The 24969-nt window shown below is 38.3% G+C and overlaps 1 protein-coding gene across 7 annotated transcripts in view; it reads right to left on the bottom strand.

Moving 5' to 3' along the window:
* Positions 1-1344: 1344 nt before the first annotated feature.
* oxr1a (oxidation resistance 1a) overlaps positions 1345-24969 on the bottom strand; it is a 246277-nt gene continuing 222652 nt past the window's right edge. For 5 of the 7 annotated variants that reach the window (XM_051719172.1, XM_051719171.1, XM_051719174.1 and 2 more), the window contains 7 exons: positions 24673-24844; positions 16421-16501; positions 11096-11221; positions 5929-6081; positions 5534-5629; positions 5296-5369; positions 1345-3081 (listed from right to left, as the gene is read on the bottom strand). In XM_051719172.1, the coding sequence (XP_051575132.1) occupies positions 2946-3081; positions 5296-5369; positions 5534-5629; positions 5929-6081; positions 11096-11221; positions 16421-16501; positions 24673-24844 (838 nt within the window). In that variant the 3' untranslated portion in view covers positions 1345-2945. Of the gene's footprint in view, positions 3082-5295; positions 5370-5533; positions 5630-5928; positions 6082-11095; positions 11222-16420; positions 16502-22249; positions 22372-24672; positions 24845-24969 lie in introns of those variants that run through there. The other 2 variants (XM_051719177.1, XM_051719173.1) reach the window with 2 other exon arrangements.

Raw genomic sequence — 24969 nt, 5'->3', positions numbered from 1 at the left:
CCACTAGGCTGCTTGAACAGGGAGGACGATCAATACAGCTGCATATTATTTGTAGCTTTTTTTTTTTTTTTTTTCAAAGTTGTTCACAATTATTTAAAGTCATGATTTGGACATGCGGCCTTCCATTATTATTTGTGTCTTTTGCTGTTGTTTAACAACAGATACTTTTCACTACAGTTCTTTTGTGCCATTCTCAAAGTAGAATGCAGGTTAACATTTAGTGCAATTACAGAAATCAAATGTGCAATGAATGAAATGATGTGAATAGTACCTGAAAGAGGACAAGGCTTTAATGGAAGGAAAGAACTATTTCATTTCTGCGGTTAATTCATAACTACTGGTCCATCCATGAGCTTCTGGTCATGAACTACTCATGTTTGTGTTAATACATTTCCGGTTCTTTGCATGTAGTCACTTTATGGACCATTCTTTCAAACAATTTGTGAAGTTTTTCATATATTGATTTGTATGATATTTAATGTCAAATTTCATTTGAAAATCTTTTATCAGACTGAAAAGTGACCCATAACAGTTGGTCATTTGTGTTAGCTCATATGCGAACCTGTTCAACAAGCTTTGCATTTTCATGTCTGTCATTCTTTTATAATTGGATGAAGGCTTACTGGATAGATTAAACAAGAGAAACATTTGTACCATTCACAATATGTCCAACAGGTGGCACTCTTGCTGAATATAAAATGAATGAATATAGTGTTCGCCACTCTGACACAGTCCTTTAAAAAAACCACAAATGTTTCTTTTTTTACACTGTATTAATGCAAAAACAGCTAAATATTCCTGATATATTCAATAATGTCAGTGTTATAAACAGACAAATACTGTAAATAACTGCCCCTCTTAATGTCAGCTCTCACCCCTGAAACATCTGGATCTGAATGTTCTCTGTTTAGTTTCTCCATTATCTACATATCTCTGTGGGTCAGCTTACAGCTGGCTCGAACCCCCATGGTCAGAGTTGACCAGTGAGGACAGATATTTCTCCACATTCTGCCAGACCATGATGCTCTGTGGGGCTCATTTGAAGGGGTTGAAAACATTATCTTGGGAATATCTTTCTATCCTAAAATTCTTGTGTAATACCCCCTTAACCAGTTCCATCCTAAAAATGACATTAATTTTGGTGGGAAAACAACATATTTTGTGATGTTTTGCAGTACACGGTGGTTTGTCTCTATCTAAAACATCCCATCCTGTTTGATATTTAATATTATTATTATTATTATTATTACCATGGTATTTTTTTGTAAGGGTCAGTATTAGTATGGATTTATTCATATTTTTGTTTTATTCTGTGGTGAAAAACATATCAGTCATGATACTGTCCCAGGTTACAACAATTTATTAGTTTTCATTGTTCTTTATACATCACTGTAACATTATATTCCGGTGAAGTAGAAGGCGGCTTGCACTTCTCATCGGACGTATCCACTGTTGTGGAAGAACATTGACGGTTCCTCTCACTCTGTGCACAGTCAGTCTACACAGCGAAAGAAACAAAAGACCAGACGAAAACGCTGGGAAAGGACACGTTAGAAGAAGAGTCTTTCCCTGCTGGAGTCCGTCAAATTTGACCCTGTGCTCGATCCTTGAGATGCCCGTCTAGGGCACTTCCTCTCCACAGTAGCAGTAGCTCTTAATAAACGATTAGGTACTCTATAATCTAAGAGACAGATAAACAAAACTATATACTGTACTGCTACTGAGGCCTGAAGAACCTGGCTTTAAACTAGATTATTAAAGTGCGAGAAGCAACCCACCAATCCACACTGTATATTTGTTTATATATTTATATATAGGAACAAACCTACTATTTTAACATTAATTTACAGGATAATATACATTATATTAGTAACAGCTGAGATATCAGCACCAAAAAATATCACTATAACAGCAATATATATATATATATATATATATATATATATATATATATATATATATATATATATAAATAAAAATCATATACATAAATACAGATTTGTCATTATATATCTATATTATATATATAAATTAAACCACATCTCAGGCTTTTCATATGATAACGTGAAAAGCAATTAATTTGTCAAGACGTAAAAGATCTCTGAAAGAGAGACGGGGAAAACAAAAGTGCCCCATCTGGATTATTTGAGGTCACAGGACAGGAATTTGCATATTCCACAAATCTATTGCGACACATTTCTGCCTACGAACAGTAAAGTCGACCCTTCCAAAAGTGAAAGGGCCGGTGTTAGCCACACTCACACGTAAACCCACTGAACAGAACATTACAACTATGGGGTTTGCGATTATGTGCTTCGACATGGTGTGCCAATGTAGTGAACGACAGAAAGACTACAAATTCACGACACTTGAATATTTTGCCTCAAAAGAAACTACAGATGTGATATCAATTTCCGTTCTTCTTACAGATGCCATTGTGATCCTTAAAATCGATGTCCCATCTCAAAAAATTTATATTTGTCCTCCGAGATCAAGGGAATATGTTTTCAGGTGTTTGCTTTTCACTCCCCATCGAATCCCGTGTTGCATTAGTGAGTTCAAATTGGCTAACATCAGCTCTTAAACAGTTACCTGGAGCATTGGCTCAGGTAAATTGCACCATGGCAGTTTTCAGGCAGCCCAAACCTTTGCCATTATCATTTCCACTTAATGTGGAAAGCGCTCAGGGGGTCCTTTGATACCCAAGGCCATCTCTACATCCTGCAGTTTGTTATTAACGCTGCACACGGCTTGAACAAAACACACACATACTAAACAGCACAAAGAGCTCTGTATTAAATGCAGGAGTAACATATGACAAGCGCGGTAACAGTAGCGTCCGTTACAGGCTTCCTGGGAGCCGCAACAATAAGCAGATAGGTTTTGGGCTCTGCCTGATGTCCAATTCCTCTCTCTGAAATTGGAGATGTTTTCCCCGCAAGCTGCTACTCAAATGACCAGATCTCAATGTCCTGGACGTAGAAATCCTCCTTCGTGGACAGCATAGGATTCCCGAAGGTTTTGCATGAGTGACTTCTGCCGTGATAAAGATCTCCATCCAACCAAAGACCAAATTCACCACTGAAAGAAAAGACAGGAAAACATTCTCATTAGTGATGTTTCGTTCGTGAGCGAATTGCCCGTTATGAAAGAATCGTTCTTGTTTACATCCATGCACTGACTCATATTTCTCGTCCACTGACGTTGCTCCCTTTTTGAAGCCGATGAGCTCTATTTTGAAGCATGAGACTGCTCTGGTGACTTTTCATGCCTATAAAGACTGACTATAGCACGAGACAATAGCATTTGAGTGCGGGCAATGAAGTAGTGTATCACTGGTTTCACCCGCAGAATATACTGGTACACTCATTCACGAACTAAATGAATGACTTGCTTCATTCATGAACACAAATCTGCTGACTGAGTGAATGAGAGGGGGTGTGTCATTCGTTTAGTTCGGCATGCGAGTCAATCGCGTTCAACAAGGAGAGCAAGGGGAGAAATGCACTAAGACAAGTTTACAGGTATAGACAAAACATGATTCCCAATTTATGAATGTATACAAATGAATTATGAATGGAAATGTTGTGTTTCGATGCACAGTGAAAGATATTTAGGCCTTTCTTGAACTTCTACTATGTCTTGATAAAAGTTAAGCCCAGCATTTGGAAACTATAAGGAAAAAAAGACCTGCCATTTGTGGTGAAACGATTATGGTGTTAAAACTCTATTTACAAAGTGTCTTTGTCCATTTGTAGACATGCAAATTCCATATCCTGCTTTTAAAGACTGAATAAAGCGCGAGCCAATAGCATTCAAGAGCGGGCTGTGAAGGAGCATATCATTGGTTTGACCCACTGAATGAATACACCCCTTCACTGAACCATTCGGTCATCTCGTTCATGAACGAACTGAATGTACTGGTACACTTAATCGCGAACGAATTGAATGAACAAATGAACGTTACATTTATATAGCAAAGCGCTTTACACGGTGAACAGGGAACTCTCCTCAACCACCACCAGTGTGCAGCATCCATCTGGACGGCAGCCATAATGCGCCAGAACGCTCACCACACACTAGCTGTTGGTGGAGAGGAGAGAGTGGAGTGATAGAGCCAATTCATGTAAGGGGATTATTTGGAGGCCATGATCGATAAGGGCCATGGCGGGAATTTAGGATTTTTAAATACCACAGAGAGTCAAGACCTCGGTTTAATGTCTCATCCGAAAGACAGTGTCTTTTTACAGTATAGTGTCCCCATCACTATACTGGGGCGTTAAAACCCACACAGACCACAGGGTGAGCGCCCCCTGCTGGCCTCACTAACACCTCTTCCAGCAGCAACCTTAGTTTTCCCCAGGAGGTCTCATTTCAGGAGGTCAGAGGAACTGACCAGGCTCAACCCTGCTTGACTTCAGTGGGCAACCGGTCTAGCACTACAGGTCTTTTTTTGCTTTTATATGCTTGATAAAAAGTTGTGCTTAGCAGTTCACAATATGATAGATGTGGTTTGTTTTCATTTGTGGAGAAACGCCTCTCTTTTTTTTAGACACACAAATTTTAATAAAGGATAATCAGACCTGTTCCGGTCGTGAATGACTCTGTGCTTTTGGTTCAATGCATTACTCGTTCAAAACGTTAAAGATGGTCATTTGGTGGCATCTACTGGCGCAAAGCAGCAATTTGCAGATATGGTCAATGAGCGAATCAATGAACAATTCTGAACGAATCCTTTTGGTGAACGGATTCAACAGACTCGAGTCACCAGTGTTGTAGTACTTGAGTCCAGGACTTGGATTCGTGTCCAACTCGAGTCGCGATATTGATGACTTGTGACTCGTCTCGGACTTGAACACTAATGACTCGGACTTGGACTCGAGCATTGGGTGCAATCTGACTTGGAGGAGAGGACTCGTTACAACCGTTAACGTTTGCGTTCTGCCCTTATATGGATGAGATCACATGCATGTCATGCCATGTACCGGTTGGTAATCCACGCAGATTTCCTTTGCTTTGACTCAAAACTGGACGCGCACTCTCAAATCTCCCTGCTCTCATTCAGAGAGTGCGTGTGCCACTCCAAACATGTCATGTGTATTCGCATATCTATTATAACACAAAATAAGCCTGCCTCTGTTTATTCATACAAATACATCTGAGAATGTTTAGACAATCAATTTTAATTCAAATCAGCCTGAAATATGACAACACATGATTGTCAGCATGACAGTGACTATATGACTGTATGATTTTTGCCTGCTAAACAATGACCAAAAGTTAAATGTTACTGACCTTCCTCCACCAAAGGCTAAAGAGTCCATGTCTCCTTTAATGAAGAACAGATTATCACCTGTCCATTTGTATGCCTGCCAGTGTAGAACAAAGCATGTTAGAACAAGAGCAAAAATTCAATTCACCCCTCATTACATTACACAGAAACCAAAAGACAAAAAAATCTGAAGTAGCTGCAAGCTCAGTCCACCGTTAATAAAACAGAATGGATAAATCTAAACACATCCACAACACAAACCTCAAACTCGGGATAGAATGTGAAAAGGAAAGTCTCTCCTGTGCCGTAGAAACCCTCACTGACTTTGAAGGGTTCTGACGCCAAAGCTCCAAAGATCTAAAACAGAACAGACACACAATCAGGGTAAAACAATTCGTAAACATAAGATTTGATTTTTTTTTACAGCATTTATTAATCATAGTTACTATTAGATAATAAAAATACAATTGTTCATTGTGTTCATGTTAGTTCATAGTGAATTAACTTATGTTAAATAATACAACTTTAGATTTTTTTTCCCCAATTAATTAATTACAAAAATAGTTGTTAGATGCAGCCCTATAGAAAGCGTCTTTACTTTTAGATAGTATCGAGGTCTGAAACCATCACCCTTGTGATAAAGAGAATATTCTAACCTGTCCATCGCTGTCTTTGATGACCAGCAGCACGGGTGAGTCCTGAGCCTGCATCGTCCGGTACAGCGTCTTAATGCTCATGCCATGTTTAGACGTGCTGAAAGCCAAAGTCCACGGGTAACCGATGGTCCTAGGCGGGAGATGTTTCGCCAACTGACAGAGCAGAGAATACAAATTAAACAGCAGGAACAAAACTAAAGAAAAGAGGAAAACAGGAGAACTATGTGGACACCCAAACACCACACCCAAACATGCTGGTTGAATATTCTGACCATATAATATTCATGAAAGAGGAGAAAGAATAAAAGAAAAGTATTTAAAAAAAAACGTGTGGGAGATAAGAGCAGTTAAACTTAAAGGGAGTAGCATTAAGGGCCCAATTACAGTTGCAGTGACCTTTTCACACCAACAGACACAGTAGCTCAACCCTGTCCACACACACATGCCAGGCAGCCCTTTCACACAGAGCTGTGTGTTTCCTCAACTCATGTTCATGTGCAGCAGTTTCTGTGTCCTGCGATGGGTCCAGACTTTCCAAATGCTTTTAGAGCATTGAATTACTCAGTAATGACATGACCTAATTTGATTCACCAACAAAATGGGCCAGTGGCTGAATAAAGGATTCTGCAGAGGCCACCTCAGGTGTTTTATTCACAGAACGCTGTTGCATTTGAAAGATGGGAACCCGCAGGGCAATACGACATAAACCTCATATCTGTACAAAACCTCTGAAGCTTCCACACAAAACACATTTCAAATGGCACAGTAAGATAAGATCAAAAGATCAGGTCACATCGCTCAGATCATGCATGAGTTTTACTGCAATGTCTCTGAAAACAGCAGAATTTAATAAATGCCAGTCAAAAAACATATTACATTTATGGATTTGGCAGACACTTTAATCCAAAGCTTTAATCTGCACGGTTACTAAACAGGTGTTTTTGAGTTCTGCGCTGCGTCTCGCCATTTTTCCGGCGCCTCGCATAGGAGCACCATGTTTTTGAGACAGCATACCAAGTTAAAAGAACTTTAATTTTTAGAAACGCACCTTAAGGCACATTCTGTACCATTTGTTGCGCTGCATTAAGCTTTTACAGGATTCCCACTCTTTTCAAGATACAATTCTCAAGGACATTTCCACAACACTTTATGTGCCCAACAAGGGTGATATTTAAGCAAAAAAGCTTTTATTTAGGCATTTCTGTGTGTTTTTGATGGTAGTTTCTCACCTCCAGATAAGCAGTTTGCTACATGGCCAAGTGTGATTGTTAATCCCCGTAAAGCTGTGATTTAATTCACACACACAAGAGTGCGCGTGATGATCATGATGAGGTGTTTTCAGTGTATGAGCTGCCATCTCTACACATTCATTTTGACGCACACATCACTTGCAGATTACTTATTTATTAAATTAAATCAGAGACTTTTTTTAGTTTAATAATCACACTAGGACATATCACAATTTTAATTTGATTCATTGTACATTCAAACATTAATTTTTGTCCAAATACAGGTGCATCTCAATAAATTAGAATGTCGTGGAAAAGTTCATTTATTTCAGTAATTCAACTCAAATTGTGAAACTCGTGTATTAAATAAATTCAATGCACACAGACTGAAGTAGTTTAAGTCTTTGGTTCTTTTAATTGTGATGATTTTGGCTCACATTTAACAAAAACCCACCAATTCACTATCTCAAAAAATTAGAATACATCATAATTCACTAAAAAAAAAACATTTTTAGTGAATTGTTGGCCTTCTGGAAAGTATGTTAATTTACTGTATATGTACTCAATACTTGGTAGGGGCTCCTTTTGCTTTAATTACTGCCTCAATTTGGCGTGGCATGGAGGTGATCAGTTTGTGGCACTGCTGAGGTGGTATGGAAGCCCAGGTTTCTTTGACAGTGGCCTTCAGCTCATCTGCATTTTTTGGTCTCTTGTTTCTCATTTTTCTCTTGACAATACCCCATAGATTCTCTATGGGGTTCAGGTCTGGTGAGTTTGCTGGCCAGTCAAGCACACCAACACCATTGGTGTCATTTAACCAACTTTTGGTGCTTTTGGCAGTGTGGGCAGGTGCCAAATCCTGCTGGAAAATGAAATCAGCATCTTTAAAAAGCTGGTCAGCAGAAGGAAGCATGAAGTGCTCCAAAAGTTCTTGGTAAACGGGTGCAGTGACTTTGGTTTTCAAAAAACACAATGGACCAACACCAACAGATGACATTGCACCCCAAATCATCACAGACTGTGGAAACTTAACACTGGACTTCAAGCAACTTGGGCTATGAGCTTCTCCACCCTTCCTCCAGACTCTAGGACCTTGGTTTCCAAATTAAATACAAAACTTGCTCTCATCTGAAAACAGGACTTTGGACCACTGGGCAACAGTCCAGTTCTTCTTCTCCTTAGCCCAGGTAAGACGCCTCTGACGTTGTCTGTGGTTCAGGAGTGGCTTAACAAGAGGAATACGACAACTGTAGCCAAATTCCTTGACATGTCTGTGTGTGGTGGCTCTTGATGCTTTGACCCCAGCCTCAGTCCATTCCTTGTGAAGTTCACCCAAATTCTTGAATCGACTTTGCTTGACAATCATAAGGCTGCGGTTCTCTCGGTTGGTTGTGCATCTTTTTCTTCCACACTTTTCCCTTCCACTCAACTTTCTGTTAACATGCTTGGATACAGCACTCTGTGAACAGCCAGCTTCTTTGGCAATGAATGTTTGTGGCTTACCCTCCTTGTGAAGGGTGTCAATGATTGTCTTCTGGACAGCTGTCAGATCAGCAGTCTTCCCTATGATTGTGTAGCCTAGTGAACCAAACTGAGAGACCATTTTGAAGGCTCAGGAAACTTTTGCAGGTGTTTTGAGTTGATTAGCTGATTGGCATGTCACCATATTCTAATTTTTTGAGATAGTGAATTGGTGGGTTTTTGTTAAATGTGAACCAAAATCATCACAATTAAAAGAACCAAAGACTTAACCTACTTCAGTCTGTGTGCACTGAATTTATTTAATACACGAGTTTCACAATTTGAGTTGAATTACTGAAATAAATGAACTTTTCCACGACATTCTAATTTATTGAGATGCACCTGTATGTCATAATCTATGATATTCTGCATTTTATTGCTAATGCCATTTTTATGACTAGATTCAGTGTTTTCCGCATACTACATGTGGTAACCGCGGTATAAGCTGACTCCGATCGTTTAATTATTGCAAATTAATTCACATCCCGAGGTATTAAGGCCGATTCACCACACTACCAACCCAGTGTGAATTCATTTGAAAGAAAATCAGTGGTCCGACTCAAAGTTTATAGCTCACAGGGATGCAAACTCATGAGGGGCGAAAAAGGTGAGACAATCTCTGATCCATGAACATGTTTTTAAAGAATAAGCTAAAAGCACCAACTTAACTCAAGTATAGCAAATTATCTGCAAAAATAAAAGCTACATTGTTGTGGCTTGCTTCTGTTTCACAAATTTGTTCAGTTTCATTAATTGACTAGTTTAGTGACCTCTTCTGGAAATGCCACTAGGTGGTGACAAATGAGCATCTTATGTGCAATGAGTGAGTCATTGAATCATTTTGAAACGTTCACGACCAAAATATGCCAAGAGACTTTATAGTATTTAAGCATTATAAGAACAAAGCAAACTCTGTGTCCTGTTTTTGTCACTTTTTCAGGCTGTTATTGAACTCTCTCATTGGCCTAATAATAATAATAATGAGTTTCAATAATACCCTTTTGTCATTGTAAAGCACATTTCACATGTGTTGAGTCAAGGTGTCAATGCTCCGCTCAACGCCAGCGTCAAGTGGCGCTTTACCCTCCACATGATAAGCGTTGTAGAGAGCATCACAGAGTGGTGAATTTATGAGTTTGCCATGCAAGAAAGCAGGAGGTGTGCGCAATAAACACTGAAAACCTGTATTTGGAAGATAAAAAAATGGAACGCAGAGAATAATATATATATTTTTTTGGTGAATGTATTACTGTAGTTCAGTAAATGGGGTCTCTGGATACTTAGAAACAATAAGGTAATAATTAATTAAGATAATTTATGAGACATTCAATATCTTTTCAGAAATTTGGACAGTTTTAAAATATTTATTGTAGCTTTATACTCTCAAAGACATTATTTGCGTGAGGCAAAAACGTGTGTGAAAAACATTTTGGTGTGAAGTTGGAGCCGAGGTTGCGCCGCAGGTCACTTCATAGACTTCAATGTATTCGGCATTGCTGACGCGAGTCATGTGGATGCCCCTCAATGTGCACTTTTATCAGTCACTTTTAGGAGGGCTGTGTGAAAGTAGATTTACAGTAAAAAAATACTTAAATATTGATCTGTTTCTCACCCACACCTATCATATCGCTACAAAAGATGTGTATTTAACCACTGGAGTCGTCTGGATTACTTTTATGTTGCCCTTATGTGGATTTTGGAGCTTAAAAATGTTGGCACCCATTCACTTGCATTGAATGGACCAACAGAGCGGAGATATTCTTCTAAAAAACGTAATTTGTGATCTGCAGAAGAAAGAACATCTGCGATGCAGCAGATGGGGGTGAGTAAATGATGAGAGGACATTCATTTTTGGGTGAACTATTCCTAAACCTTTGGGCAAGATTTTTGACTGTTCCTCACACAGAACCATTGTATGACTTCAGCAGACTTGGAATATATAGCTCAAGCTTCGTACTTTAAAAGGTAATTGTTTGACAGACCCAGATCCCATTCACTTTCACTGTATGAAAAAGAGCAGTCAGAACATTCAGTTAAATTTCTTCTTATGTGTTCCAGGGACCCCTGATGTTAAAAAGCTTGATTTTCTTGATAACACCTTATAATAACTTGCATTAAGAACATTAAATCACATTATTACACTGCTTAATACTCATCAGACCATTAGTTAATGATCATTCAAACAGTAGGGTATTTATTTATAGATGTTTTATATACATTTCAATCTTCTATGTAGATAAAGAAAAAAGATGAAAGCGAATGGTGACTGAGACTAACGTTCCACCTAACATAACATCTGAGACTGTCCTCAGGTGGAGGATCAATAACCAGTGCATGGCGGGGAGGGCCGCCTATTTTAAGACCCGTGGATCGATGAAACACTATAAAGCCTGGAGCAGCAGGCAGATTTATTTTACCTTCTCGATCTGCTCAGCCTCCAGAAGGTCACTGGGTTCGTTCAGGCTTGGTTTGAAGGTCTCTGGCTCCAGGCTGGCGGTGATGGACGTGCCATGTTTAGAGTTCACATCCTCCTTTGTGGTGATCTAAAGACAGAAGAGCCCATCAGCAAACCTGCAGCAGCTCCAGGGACATTCTACCATGCTGCTACACACCAAATAAATCTGGCATTGTTAGGGGCCGTTCAGACCGAATTCGTTCTTGCATTTAAAAAAAATAAAAACAAACAGACGCAGGGTAATAAATGAAACTGAATGCAAGTGTCTTTAGACCCTTCTTAAAGGGATAGTTCACCCAAAAATGAAAATTCTCTCATCATTTACTCACCCTCATGATATCCCAGGTGTGTATGACTTTCTGTCTTCTGTGAACAAATTTGAAGAAAAATAGAAAATATCTCAGATTTGTAGGTCCTTAAAATGCAAGTGGATCGTGATCAGACTTTTAAAGCTTCAAAAAACACAGGCAGTCAGCATAAACGTCATAGATACGACTCCAGTGGTTAAATTAATGCCTTCTAAAGTGATAGAATCACTTTTGGTGCAAAAAAGATCAATATTTAAGTACTTTTTAACTATAACCATCACTTCCGGTAAGCTTCACGAGCGCGCTAAGTTCACGTGGTCTTTCGTGACGTATTTGTGTTGGCTTGTTACGGACGTAATCTCATTTTGTTTTTTCAGTTGAGACATTCAGGATCAGCATAAAAAAAATGCACCATTTTGAGTAAACAAACAGATACAAATACAGATCTAAACCAAAACCAACAAAGCTTCTGTACAGCCTTCCTCCTACTCAGTTAACTAAACAGCGCTGCTCTTCTGGGTGTGTCGCACCTTGAGTCAGTTCTCGCGTGTCTCACGTGCCAATGCAATTACATCACACGTGCATACTGCTGCTGACCGGAAGCTAGGGTTTATAGTTAAAAAGTACTTAAATATTGATCTTTTTCACACCAAAAGCAATCGTATCGCTTTAGAAGACATTAATTTAACTGCTGGAGTCTTATAGATGACGTTTATGCTGAATGTCTGTTCTTTTTGGAGCTTTAAAGTCAAAAATCACCATCCACTTGCATTTATTTAAAGGACCTACTGAGCTAAGACATTTTTCTATTTTTCTTCACACCTGGGACAGCATGAGGGTGAGTAAATTATTAGAGAATATAAATTTTTGGGTGAATTTTCCCTTTAAAAACGTGCCGCTGAAAAACAAAAACCAGCAAGACGTGTTTTTCATAGAAAAACAATTAAAAAACTGTGCAGATGGAAGCAAAAATGTATTCGGTGTGAATGGACCCTCATGGGGGATGACTGTAGATCTTCCCTCAAATTTACCCATGACATGGCCCAGACAGAATCTGCAGACTTTTTCACATCTATTTTCTACATGATTTTGGTGGTATATGTTGCAGAATTAATTTAAATACAGTAAATTGTGTAGCTGACACCATGTCCTATCTTGACATGACATGATAAAGCAACAAGGGATAAAAGTAGGGATGCACTGAAGTTTCAGCCGCCGAAAATGTTTGGCCAAAGATGGCATAAAATGCTATTTTCAGTTTTTGGTCGAAAGAGAAAAAAGGGCTGAAAATGTTGCCCGAAAATGTGAACAGAAACTGTTCCTTGAAAATCCGGTAACAGACACACTAACATGGATAATAAGCATTGTTTATGTTGCACATTAAAGTCCACATCCCTAGAAGTGAAGTGGTTGCATTCTTGGTTATTAGCGCATTAATAAAGAGCATTTCAAGAGCTCCGGTATTGTGTTATGGTCGTTACTGTCAAGCTACAATAAGACATTTAAAAAGCATAAAAGCACCATTATAGTAGTAGACTTGTGCATCATCTGGCTTCATATTCACTGAAGATTTTACTGGAATTACTGTTAATTTTGCAAATGCATTATCCAGTACAGTAGTTAACAATAAAGGTTTTCTTACATAGGCAACATATTTTTATGTCATTCTTTTCCGTCTACTCTATTTTATAATGTAATGTGTAGTTATAGAAAAATTGGTTTTGGTGCATCCTTAAAAATAACACTGAGAATTTGTTCAGTTATTCCAAACTAAGTGTAATTTAAAATGATCATTTTTGGTTTTTGGCCCAGTGTGTCCAGAATTTTTGGTTTTGGCCAAGAATTTTCATTTCGGTGTGTCAATAGATAAAAGCTCTCTCTGCCATGTAAATTTGAGACCAGGGTTAAATCTCATTAGCTTTGTTCGTAAAGGAATAGTTCACCCAAAATTTTTAATTTTCTCATCATTTATTCACCCTTATGCCGTCCAAGATGTGTATGACTTTCTTTCATCTGCTGAACTCAAATGAAGATTTTTAGAAGAATTTCTCAGCTCTGTTGGCCCATACAATGCAAGTGAATGGGTGCCAAAAGTCAGCATAAAAGTAATCCTTATGAGTCCAGTGGTTAAATCAATATCTTCAGAAGCGATATGATAGGTGTGGGTGAGAAACAGATCAATATTTAAGTCTTCTTTTACTATACATCTCCATCTTTGACCAGCCCCGACCAGTAGATGGCGATATAATGCAACACTAAAATTAAATAAAATAAAAAATTAAATATGTGGAAGTGAAAGTGAAATATATAGTAAAAAAGGACTTACATATTTATAATAATAATAATTTATAATTTCTATAATATAGAAATATATCTGTTTCTTCACCCACACCTATCATTTTGCTTCTAAAGACATGGATTTAACCACTGAAGTCTTATGGATAACTTTTATGCTGACTTAATGTGATTTTTGGAGCTTCAAAGTTCTAATCACCATTCACCTGCATTGTATGGACCTACACGGCTGAGATATTCTCAGATATGATAAATGTGGGTGAGAAACGGATCACTTTTACATTCTTCTTCTTGTGTTTTTGGTGATTCACACTCTTCATGCGTTTCTCACCCACACCTATCATATAACTTCTGAAAAAATTGATTAAAACACTGGAGTCGTATGGATGACTTTTATGATGCCTTTACGCGTTTTTTTTTTTTAATACTTTTATTCTTTCTCCTCTTTCATGAATATTATATGGTCAGAATATTCAACCAGCATGTTTGGGTGTCCACATAGTTCTCCTGTTTTCCTCTTTTTTTTGACGCCCATTCACTTGCATTGTATGGACCTACAGAGCTGAAATATTTTTCTAAAAATCATAATTTGTGTTGTGCAGAAGATAGAAAGTAATACACATCAGGCATGGCATGAGGGTGAGTAATTGATAACAGAATTTTAATTTTTGTGTGAACTATTCATTTAAACTTCATTTTTAATGTGCAGACATCTGCAGAGCTTTGTGTGGACTTCTGTGCACAGAGATCCAGTGTGGCCTGCCATTAACCTCTTGCAGCAGGGATGCAACATTAGGTCAAATTGATATTCAAAATGTACTGAAGGCAAGGCTGCACAGACTGAACATGCAAATTCAACCCGTAGCAGGAGTTGATTTTATTCTATGTAAAGTGAACCGAAGGGTAAAATCCTAACCTAAAAAGTGAAACTAAAATTTGCAGAATCTGACATCTAACAATAACAGCTATTTACGTTTTGGCCAGATAAGGTGGGTTATTGTTGTCATAAAAACTGATTGGTTTTACATTACTTCCCTCATGTATGTTACATCAGGACTTGTGTTATTTGTGATGTTATTTTACAATGTAGTGCCACAGACAGTTGACATTCTCTCTAGTGGCCTAAACACACTCAGGTTACACTGGATGCGCTTCAATTACCTGGATTGTTTACAACAAATAAGTGAGCAGCAGTCAGTGCAGGTCTCGACCTAAACACCTGTCTGCTTTACTCGATCTCAGAACATTCAGGCTGCACACAGGAATACAATCCACCTTCCTTAGTATGACTGAAAAGTTTTTTGAAAAAAAGCTTCTCTCATTTGATTAAATATGTGGGTTCTATAGGATAAAACTTCTTGAGATTACCACAAATCTCAAGAAGTTTTGAGAGGTGGCAGAGGATGAATCTCAGTTGCCTCCGTGTCTGAGACCATCAATCTGCGCATCTTATCATGTGGCTTCTTGAACACGTTACCGCGGAGACCTAGTGCACATGGAGGCTTCACACTATTCGCCGCAGCATCCACGCACATCTCACCACGCGCCCCACTGAGAGCAAGAACCACATTATAGCGACCACGAGGAGGTTACCCCAACATGCCTCTACCCACCCTAGCAACCGGGCCAATTGGTTGCTTAGGAAGCCTGACTGGAGTCATTCAGCACGCCCTGTATTCGAACTTGCGACTTCAGATGTGGTATTCAGCGTCTTTACTTGCTGAGCTACCCAGGCCCCCGATCTTGTGACTTTTTTTTTTTTGTTTGATTTTTTTTTTTTGGGGGGGGGATTTTTCCCCTTTTTCTCCCAATTTGGAATGCCCAATTCCCAATGCGCTCTAAGTCCTCGTGGTTGCATAGTGATTCGCCTCAGTCCGGGTGGCGGAGGACGAATCCCAGTTGCCTCCGCGTCTGAGACAGTCAACCCGCGCATCTTATCACGTGGCTTGTTGAGCGCGTTGCCACGGAGACATAGCGCGTGTGGAGGCTTCACGCCGGTGGGGCTCAATTCACCATGCGCCCCGCCGAGAACAAACCACATTATAGTGACCACGAGGAGGTTACCCCATGTGACTCTACCCTCCCTAGCAACCGGGCCAATTTGGTTGCTTAGGAGACCTGGCTGGAGTCACTCAGCACGCCCTGGGATTCGAACTAGCGAACTCCAGGGGTGGTAGCCAGCGTATTTTACCACTGAGCTACCCAGGCCCCCGATCTTGTGACTTTAAGAATCAACACTGAATCAGTCAAACGAAGATCGCGAAAGCCCAGAAATTTTTTTTTTTTTACCTAGCCCTACTAATCTGTGCATTTAAGAATTCCAAAAACCCAAAAAAGTCCTCCTTTCATTCAGTTTGTGGGTTCTAAAGTATACAACTGCTTGGAATTTCCTTAGTCGTATTTCTAAATTTCCTTAAAAGTCACAAGAGTACTGTGACTCACTAATTCTGCAGAGACATACAGCCATAGTGGCTAAATTGCAAAAAAAATTAAAAAAAAATTTAATTTGTTAATTTGTGCAGGATTCCAAACTTTCACTGATCTATCATATAGGCTACATTTGGGAAAAATGGAATTTTCTGCACAAATGTATTTATGATAGGCTTACATTTGCCATCCAGCAAAGTAAGTGAAATCACCAAAATTTAGAGCTACATCTGCCGGCTTCTATAGATTTTGGGCACCTGAAGGCGTTTGCATAGGGAGCGAAGATCTTCACTGTTTAGTGCATCGATCCTGCGGTGATACTCAGTCCATGACACTACCTGCTCCAGAAACAGGGGACAGAACCATACCACTGAGCTGGACAACAGGATGAGGCCGAAATGTGGAAAACAATGTGCAGTTTAGAACTCTCTAAAATTTTTAATTCAACACAGAGGATGCTATCTATTCAAGTTTCCAATCTGTGGTCAGGAATGATTGCCTTTATGGGATATGGAGGAGAAGTACACTGACAGAAGATCTAGATCACGATGACATTATGTTGTACATCAAACTAATCATGTGAGCAGACAACACAGCGAGTGTTTGCATGATTGTGTGAATTGTTTTGCATAACGCTCTGCAGACAGGCAACAAAACTATATTCTTAAAGGTATAGTTCTCCCAAAAAATACATTTCTGTAATTATTTACTCACCCTCATGTCGTTCCAAACCCATATGCTGTTATTTTTTGTGTGTGGAAAAACTAAAGTAATATCGATGCTATTTTCCATACAAGAACTGTTCATAGTGACCACAAGCTTTATAGCACATTATAAAGCACCGTAAAAGTAGTCCATATGACTTATGCACTATATTCTGGGTCTTTTGAAACCATATGATACCTTCGTGTGATGAATGGAAAGAAAAATAAATTGTTGTTCACTGAAAATCATGCCCTCTGCCAGTTGTGTTCAGATATCTATACAGTATACATATTTAAAATTGTGTGCAGATTTGACATCAACAATGCCAAAATGCCATTGGCTTGCTCATGTCATAACTTAGACTGGGTAAAAAATTAATTTTTACGATGTATGGCCATTTTATTTGAATGATCTTGATATTGATTCTTAAATCCCAAGACCAATCTTTTACTCTATGTGACAACCCTCTATAATGCAAATAAAATCACTTGCATGTGTGACCAAATTCTGCGCTATGCAACTAAAACTGTCTGTGATTAGCCACTGGTTGCTAAACTTTCAGATTTCACTCACCAGTGATTATAGTATAGTAGCAAAGAAGTTATTAGCACCGAGATCCTTTCACTGTGTGTTGAAAGTAAAAGTTTGTTTTGACTTGTTCTGTGTGTCCACGCAAGATCCACCCAATCCATTTGTTACTGAATAATGTCTCTTTTAATACTATTTCTGATCTTTAAAGTCAGTTGTTGATTAAAAACAACAACAACAAAAAAAGAAACATTTCATTTTAATTACACATGGATGCGCTAAAGAAACAACTCCACTCACGTTAATATGCGCTCACTAGCTGATGCCGGTAGTCTTAAAGAGACAGTGTCGATTTAGCACTTGTTCTATATATCAATGTAAATAGAACAAATTATGCAAGTAAACAATAAACATGTAACATGTAAATATATGTAACATAATATATGACATTTCAAGACATTTATTGATGGAATTGAGTGAATTAGAAAAAAATGTAAAAGCTAAAATAAGTCCGATATGATGAAAAAATGATACAATTTAATTTTTTAAATGACTACTTTCGAATTGTACCTAGAAGGATTACCTATAAGGTTCCTTTATAATATAAAGTATTAGCTGAGAGAATTTCTAAGCAAAATGGACATTGTAACAAAAATATACCCAATGAATCAATATCGAATCGAATTAAGAACTTGTGAATCAAATCGAATCAGGAAATCTGTATCAATATCAAGCTCTACTCATAAACACAGACGACTGAATGTGAAGGTTTGAGATTTGGGAGCTGCAGCAGAGGGTAAGATTATCAGTGAATAGCAGCCCTACATTCCAGTCTGTTCCTCAAACAAAGCTATCATATTGCTTCAGATGACTCAGAATATAACACAAGTTATATATAATATAATGCACTACTTTTATGGTGTTTTCGCTTGTTTATGGAGCTTGTTCCTAATGACCACCACTGGTCATTAGGAACTGTCTTTGTATGGAAAAGATCTATGTGAAGACTCTTGAAAAAAACAATATTTGTTTTCCACTGAAAAAATTAAATAAAATAACATATGGGTTTAGAACAACAAGAGGGAAACAATAATTATTTTTTTTATATATATATATATATAACCACTAAAGTAAACCACAGCAAAGCCAATAACAAAACACACACACACACACACACACACACACACACAAAACCACCCAGTATTCCCTCTGATCCATTTGATCAGACAGACCTAAAATCAACGTTCTACAAGTTTGTCATTTACTGTAGAACATAATCGCAAAAGAGTCCAATCAAACCTGTACCAGAGATACGCAAGGGCAACCACTATTGGCTAATCTTGACATTTTCCTGCATGTAGGCCTATCTTGAAAAACATCATAATCCTGCCCTGCCACATATTTTAACAGCTTTCTGGTTTCAACAACTACAGTTCATCTGGAAAATATTCACAGCGCTTCACTTTTTCCACATTTTGTTATATTACAGCCTTATTCCAAAATGGATTAAATTAATTATTTTCCTCAATTCTACAAACAATACCCCATAATGACAACGTGAAAGAAGTTTGTTTGAAATCTTTGCAAATTTAATAAAAAAAACACACATGTACATAAGTATTCACAGCCTTTGCTCAATACTTTGTTGAAGCACCTTTGGCACCAATTACAGCCTCAAGTCTTTTTCAGTATGATGCTACAAGCTTGGCACACCTATTTTGGGCAGTTTCTCCCGTTCTTCTTTGCAGGACCTCTCAAGCTCCATCAGGTTGATTGGGGAGCGTTGGTGCACAGCCATTTTCAGATCACTCCAGAGATGTTCAATCGGGTTCAAGTCTGGGCTCTGGCTGGGCCACTCAAGGACATTCACAGAGTTGTCCCATAGCCACTCCTTTGTTATCTTGGCTGTGTGCTTAGGGTCGTTGTCCTGTTGGAAGATGAACCTTCACCCCAGTCTGAGGTCCAGAGCGCTCTGGAGCAGGTTTTCATCAAGGATGTCTCTGTACATTGCTGCATTCATCTTTCCCTCGATCATGACTAGTCTCCCAGTTCCTGCCGCTGAAAAACATCCCCACAGCATGATGCTGCCACCACCATGCTTCACTGTAGGGATGGTATTGGCCAGGTGATGAGCGGTGCCTGGTTTCCTCCAGACATGACTTCAGGCCAAAGAGTTCCATCTTTGTTTCTCATTGTCTGAGAGTCCTTCAGGTGTCTTTTGGCAAACTCCAGGCGGGCTGTCATGTGCCTTTTACTGAGGAGTGGCTTCCGTCTGGCCACTCTACCATACAGGCCTGATTGGTGGAGTGCTGCAGAGATGGTTGTTCTTCTGGAAGGTTCTCCTCTCTCCACAGAGAAATGCTTGAGCTCTGTCAGAGTGACCATCGGGTTCTTGGTCACCTCCCCGACTAAGGCCCTTCTCCCCTGATCGATCAGTTTGGCGAGGCGGCCAGCTCGAGGAAGAGTCCTTGTGGTTCCAAACTTCTTCCATTTACGGATGATGGAGGCCACTGTGCTCATTGGGACCTTCAATGCTGCAGAAATTTTTCTGTACCCTTCCCCAGATCAGTGCCTCGATACAATCCTGTCTTGGAGGTCTACAGACAATTCCTCGGACTTGGTTTGTGCTCTAACATGCACTGTTAACTGTGGGACCTTATATAGACTTATATCAAGTTGTAGAAACATCTCAAGGATGATCAGAGGAAACAGGATGCACCTGAGCTCAATTTTGAGTGTCATGGCAAAAGCTGTGAATACTTACGTACATGTGATTTTTTTTCCGTTTCTTATTTTTTATAAATTTGCAAAGATTTCAAACAAACTTCTTTCACGTTGTCATTATGGGGTATTGTTTGTAGAATTTTGAGGAAAATAATGAATTTAATCCATTTTGGAATAAGGCTGTAACATAACAAAATATGGAAAAAGTGAAGTGCTGTGAATACTTTCCGGATGCACTGTATCTAAATGTGTGGCAAGTTCAATATCACATTCAACAAAGAACTTACTGTACATGCACATGTATCATTTCTACTGGGTCATTCCTGTTATACCCCAAAATCTCAGGCTCTTACACTTTATTAACTTTAACTTGTGGCAGGAAAATTAATAGGATGCCTAAAAGAATGGAAATAAGGATGGAAAAAGTTAGTCATAACTCAATGCAGATTGACAATAAACTTATAGAGGTGTCAACTTGAATTTTTTTAATGATGATTTAAAACTAAAAAAAAATAAATAAATGATTTATGCTGTTGTTTTCCCCACAAAAAACGATGTCACTACTTGGTGGATGATGTCATAAAGGGATTATGCTTTTGTTAGTTAAAACTATATTACATAAATAACCATATGGAAAGTTATATTGACGACATATAAAACAATATTGCCAATAAAAACATGCTTTGGTTGATATATTTTTATTAGAGAAAGGAGAAAACGAAGAAAAACCTAGAATATTTCTTAATAAATTTCCAGTTTTCCATTTACGAAGTTAGTGACCCAGGAAAATGGCAAAACTGGCAACATCGATTAAAGTATTGAGTATTGAGAACTTCCCTCCATATTCACTTAATCGTGACACTGTGATCAAGGACACTATTAATTTAATATTTCATCCAATATATTAAGATGGCAACCTAAATTGTACCGCATTACAGGAATGTTTCCACTGTTAAAGGGATAGTTCACCCAAATATGAAAATTCTCTCATAATTTACTCGCCCTCATGCCCTTTCTGATGTGTATGACTTCCTTTCTTCTGCAGAACACATATTAAGATTTTTCAAATAATATCTCAGCCGTGTAGGTCCATAAAATGCAAAAGAAAGGTGACCAGAACTTTGAAGCTCCAAAGAGCTCATAATGGCAGCATAAAAGTAATCCATAAGACTCCAGTGGTTAAATCCATGTCTTCAGAAGCGATATGATAGGTGTGGGTGAGAAACAGATCAATATTTAAGTCTTCTTTTACTATACATCTCCACCTTTGACCAGCCCTGACCAGTAGATGGCGATATAATGCAACACACCAAAAAAATTAAATAAAATAAAAAATAAAATATGTGGAAGTGAAAGTGAAATATATGGTAAAAAAGGACTTACATATTTATAATAATAATAATAATTTATAATTTCTATAATATAGAAATATATCTGTTTCTTCACCCACCCACCCTATCATTTTGCTTCTGAAGACATGGATTTAACCACTGAAGTCTTATGGATAACTTTTATGCTGACTTAATGTGATTTTTGGAGCTTCAAAGTTCTAATCACCATTCACCTGCATTGTATCTTCATTTGTGTTCTGCACAAGAAAGAAAGTCATAAAATCCTGTAATGGCACGGGGGCGAGTAAATTGTGAGAATTTTCATTTTTAGGAGAACTATCCCTTTAAAGTCCCCGAACACACTGATTTACAGTGTTATATGACAGTAAAGGGCAAATGACCATGCCTGCGGTCATTCCACTCCAAGAAGGTAAATAAAAGTTTGAACCTGACAAGTTGCCACTTTACTGCCATCAATAATGTACAACGAGGAAGGTAAACTAGAGCAATCATGAAAAATGCATGTTGTCCTTCTTTAAAGTGCTGCTGCTTTCTCAGGTGAGACATCAACACTGATTCACACACAGACCAAAGCAATAAGATCAGCATAAAAATGGTCATATTCTGGTACTGAACGAATTTTTTTTTTTGAAGTTATACTTCAAAAGTAGCAACACAAACCCAGCAAACAGCCGAAGCACATACACATAGCCAGATATTACATGCGTATAATCGCAAACCCTAGTCCACATCGCCCTCAATCAAACGCATTCACACAACATACTTTTGTTTACATACATAAGTGTACTTAGGAGTCAGTGGTTCGGGTTCCTTCACCCTCCTCGAGAACATGATTTCGCAGTCTGTCATATACAGCCTTTCCTTCCGTCAACCGACAACATGCCATATTCAGACATAAACACGACGGGAGAATCCAATGACGGAAATATCTGTGAGCCAATGATATTGCGCTAAAAGAAAGCATACGGCTTCCGATTGGATCAGCGATGAATACATCCCGCCTCTTGTCCGGATACCATTAGCGCTTTTAAAGGGATAGTCGCATATTAACTCGACCTCTAAATTATCAATAATATATATAAACATGCAATCATTATTCATAAAGCAATGTAATCATTAATCATTGTTCATATGTATGTATGTGTGTGTGTGTGTGTGTGTGTGTGTATATATATATATATATATATATATATATAAAGCCTAACTGATAACTGTAGGCAAAAATACTGTATATTATACTTATTTAAAATGAACAGTCTTCAAATATATACTTTCAATAAAAAATAGAGATTTTAATAATAATAATAATAAAAAAATCTTTAAATATTTAGAATATTAAAAATCACACAATTTAAAAATTATAACTAGTGTCACAATTGCCCCTGACCTCACAGCCAGGATAAAGTTTTGAACGGTAGCAACCAGCGACAATGTTATCACCTGACATTCATGTTAACCTTTAACAGCCAAACAAAAAAGTTATTTGAAAATTATTGGACATCAAAGAAATCACTGCACTCTACCAGTTCAGGGTGTGTAGATCCATAAACCTTAAACAGTGTCAAAAACGAAATGATTCGCACTCCTTTTTCTCAATTTCTTTACATTTTATGTCTCACAGAACTGAAGAACACAAACACTTCGGCCTAACGGCCTTCCTCAGTGTATCAAAATTATTGGACATCAAAAAAATAAATAAAAAGGCACTTTCACTTATTACAAAGTAAAACTGTTGCATGACTTTTTCTCTGGCAGAGAGGGAAGTTTACAGAGCAAATGCATACCGTGCCATCAGTCTAGTTTGTTTTTGATTTACTGTGATATTTAGTGCGATACATTTGACCCCTACACAGGTTCCAGGTCCCCTTAATCCTGAGGTTAAAGGTGGACTCAGTGACGTTTTGCTTGTCATTTTGGACTAACAGTGATATCTAGCGGCATGGATGAAGCATCATTCAAAATCAATAGTTTTCAGTTACAGATGCCAGTGTAGAAATTCACTACTCACCGTGAGCTATGCTTAATTTAATCCAAGAGTGAAAGTGTCCAACAAAGGGGCAGTTTTTGAGATTAAGCGAGTAGAATTTGGCTGATCCTGTGATCTCAACATGGTCGCCCCCATGAGGCAACCCTCTCCATGTAGATTCCAACCGCTTTTTTAAGGTTACTGATATGACTAGTGTCTTCATCTCATGTGAGTGGTCATATTTCAAAATTACAATACATTTATTTTTGGAGTAAAACTTTTTTAATGAGGAAACAATTACTGTGTGCACCCTTAAAGGGATTGTTCACCCCAAAATGACTTTAAGTGTCCTGAAGGCACAATGGTGATAGTAACCTTCTGGTGACCATTCCTAAGCTTTAACAATTATGCCACCCATGCATTCACGGTCAGAGAAAGTTCATTTTACTTAATCATACTAAAGATCATGTGGCTTTGCAAAGATCCTCCAGTTCCCAAATAACAAATCAGTCTATTTTGTTCCATGCATCATTAATTTAAGGTCAAATTTAAATGCCGCCATGGCCGTAGTATCAGTTTCTCAGTACCACAGATGAGTTTCAATACAGTAACCCAAAGTAACACAATAACATGCGGGGTAACATCAGTTGGTAAAGTTTCCTTTTGTTCAATCAGTAAAACATCCAAACTGAGCTTTATACAGGACGCACAACGCAGAATACATACGGTAACAACACTTACACCTGTAGGCATGATTTGTATCTCGTTCAGGCATTAAACCATGCCTTTCTCATAGACATGACTGATTAATTCATGCATACATAAACTGCATACATGTGCTTCTTTCTTAGGAGGAAAAAAAAAATCTAAACAATTACACATACATGCAAAACACACCAGCTGCAAGCTCACGTGAATGATGCATCTTGGTATCACAAGAAACGTATTGACCAAGTGCAAAACAACCGAATCTGTGAAACATACAGCAAGATTTTATACAGGAGCTCAAATTATAACTGGTGCATGAAGGTGTATAAAGTGTGGGGGACACAATTAAGACACTTCCAAACACCTGGAACAAAGAACCAAACAATAAAGGCACAAAGACAGGTGCAAAATACAATAAAGAGAAAACATCTGAATCAAAAACAGTGCATATCAACACAGGATACAAACACAAGCGTAATTCACAGATATAATTACAATCCATAAGCGTAAACCGGACAGGCTGTACCTCCCACTCCTTAACAGAATTTTCTTTTGTTTGCTGCTCTTCTTTTGCCTCCTCGTTTGAATCCTCGATTTTCTTCACCACGATGAAGCCAGGATCACGGGTGATGCTTCCAACCCCCTCCCCAAAAACGTCAGGGCTCCACTGGATGAAGAAAACATACAGGTGGTCTGACCTAGAGAGATGAATGACAAGTATGTTAAAAATGCTGTTACATTTCATGTCTTTTAATTGATTCGCCTTGATCTAAAACATTCATATTGTTGAGTTTTACATCATTTTAACAAGGGCTTTTATGGT

This window comes from Myxocyprinus asiaticus, chromosome 15 (assembly GCF_019703515.2).
Source record: "Myxocyprinus asiaticus isolate MX2 ecotype Aquarium Trade chromosome 15, UBuf_Myxa_2, whole genome shotgun sequence".
In the NCBI taxonomy this organism is placed as follows: domain Eukaryota; kingdom Metazoa; phylum Chordata; class Actinopteri; order Cypriniformes; family Catostomidae; genus Myxocyprinus; species Myxocyprinus asiaticus.
Note: the sequence above shows the minus strand (reverse complement) of the source record. Positions and strands in the feature narration are given on the sequence as shown.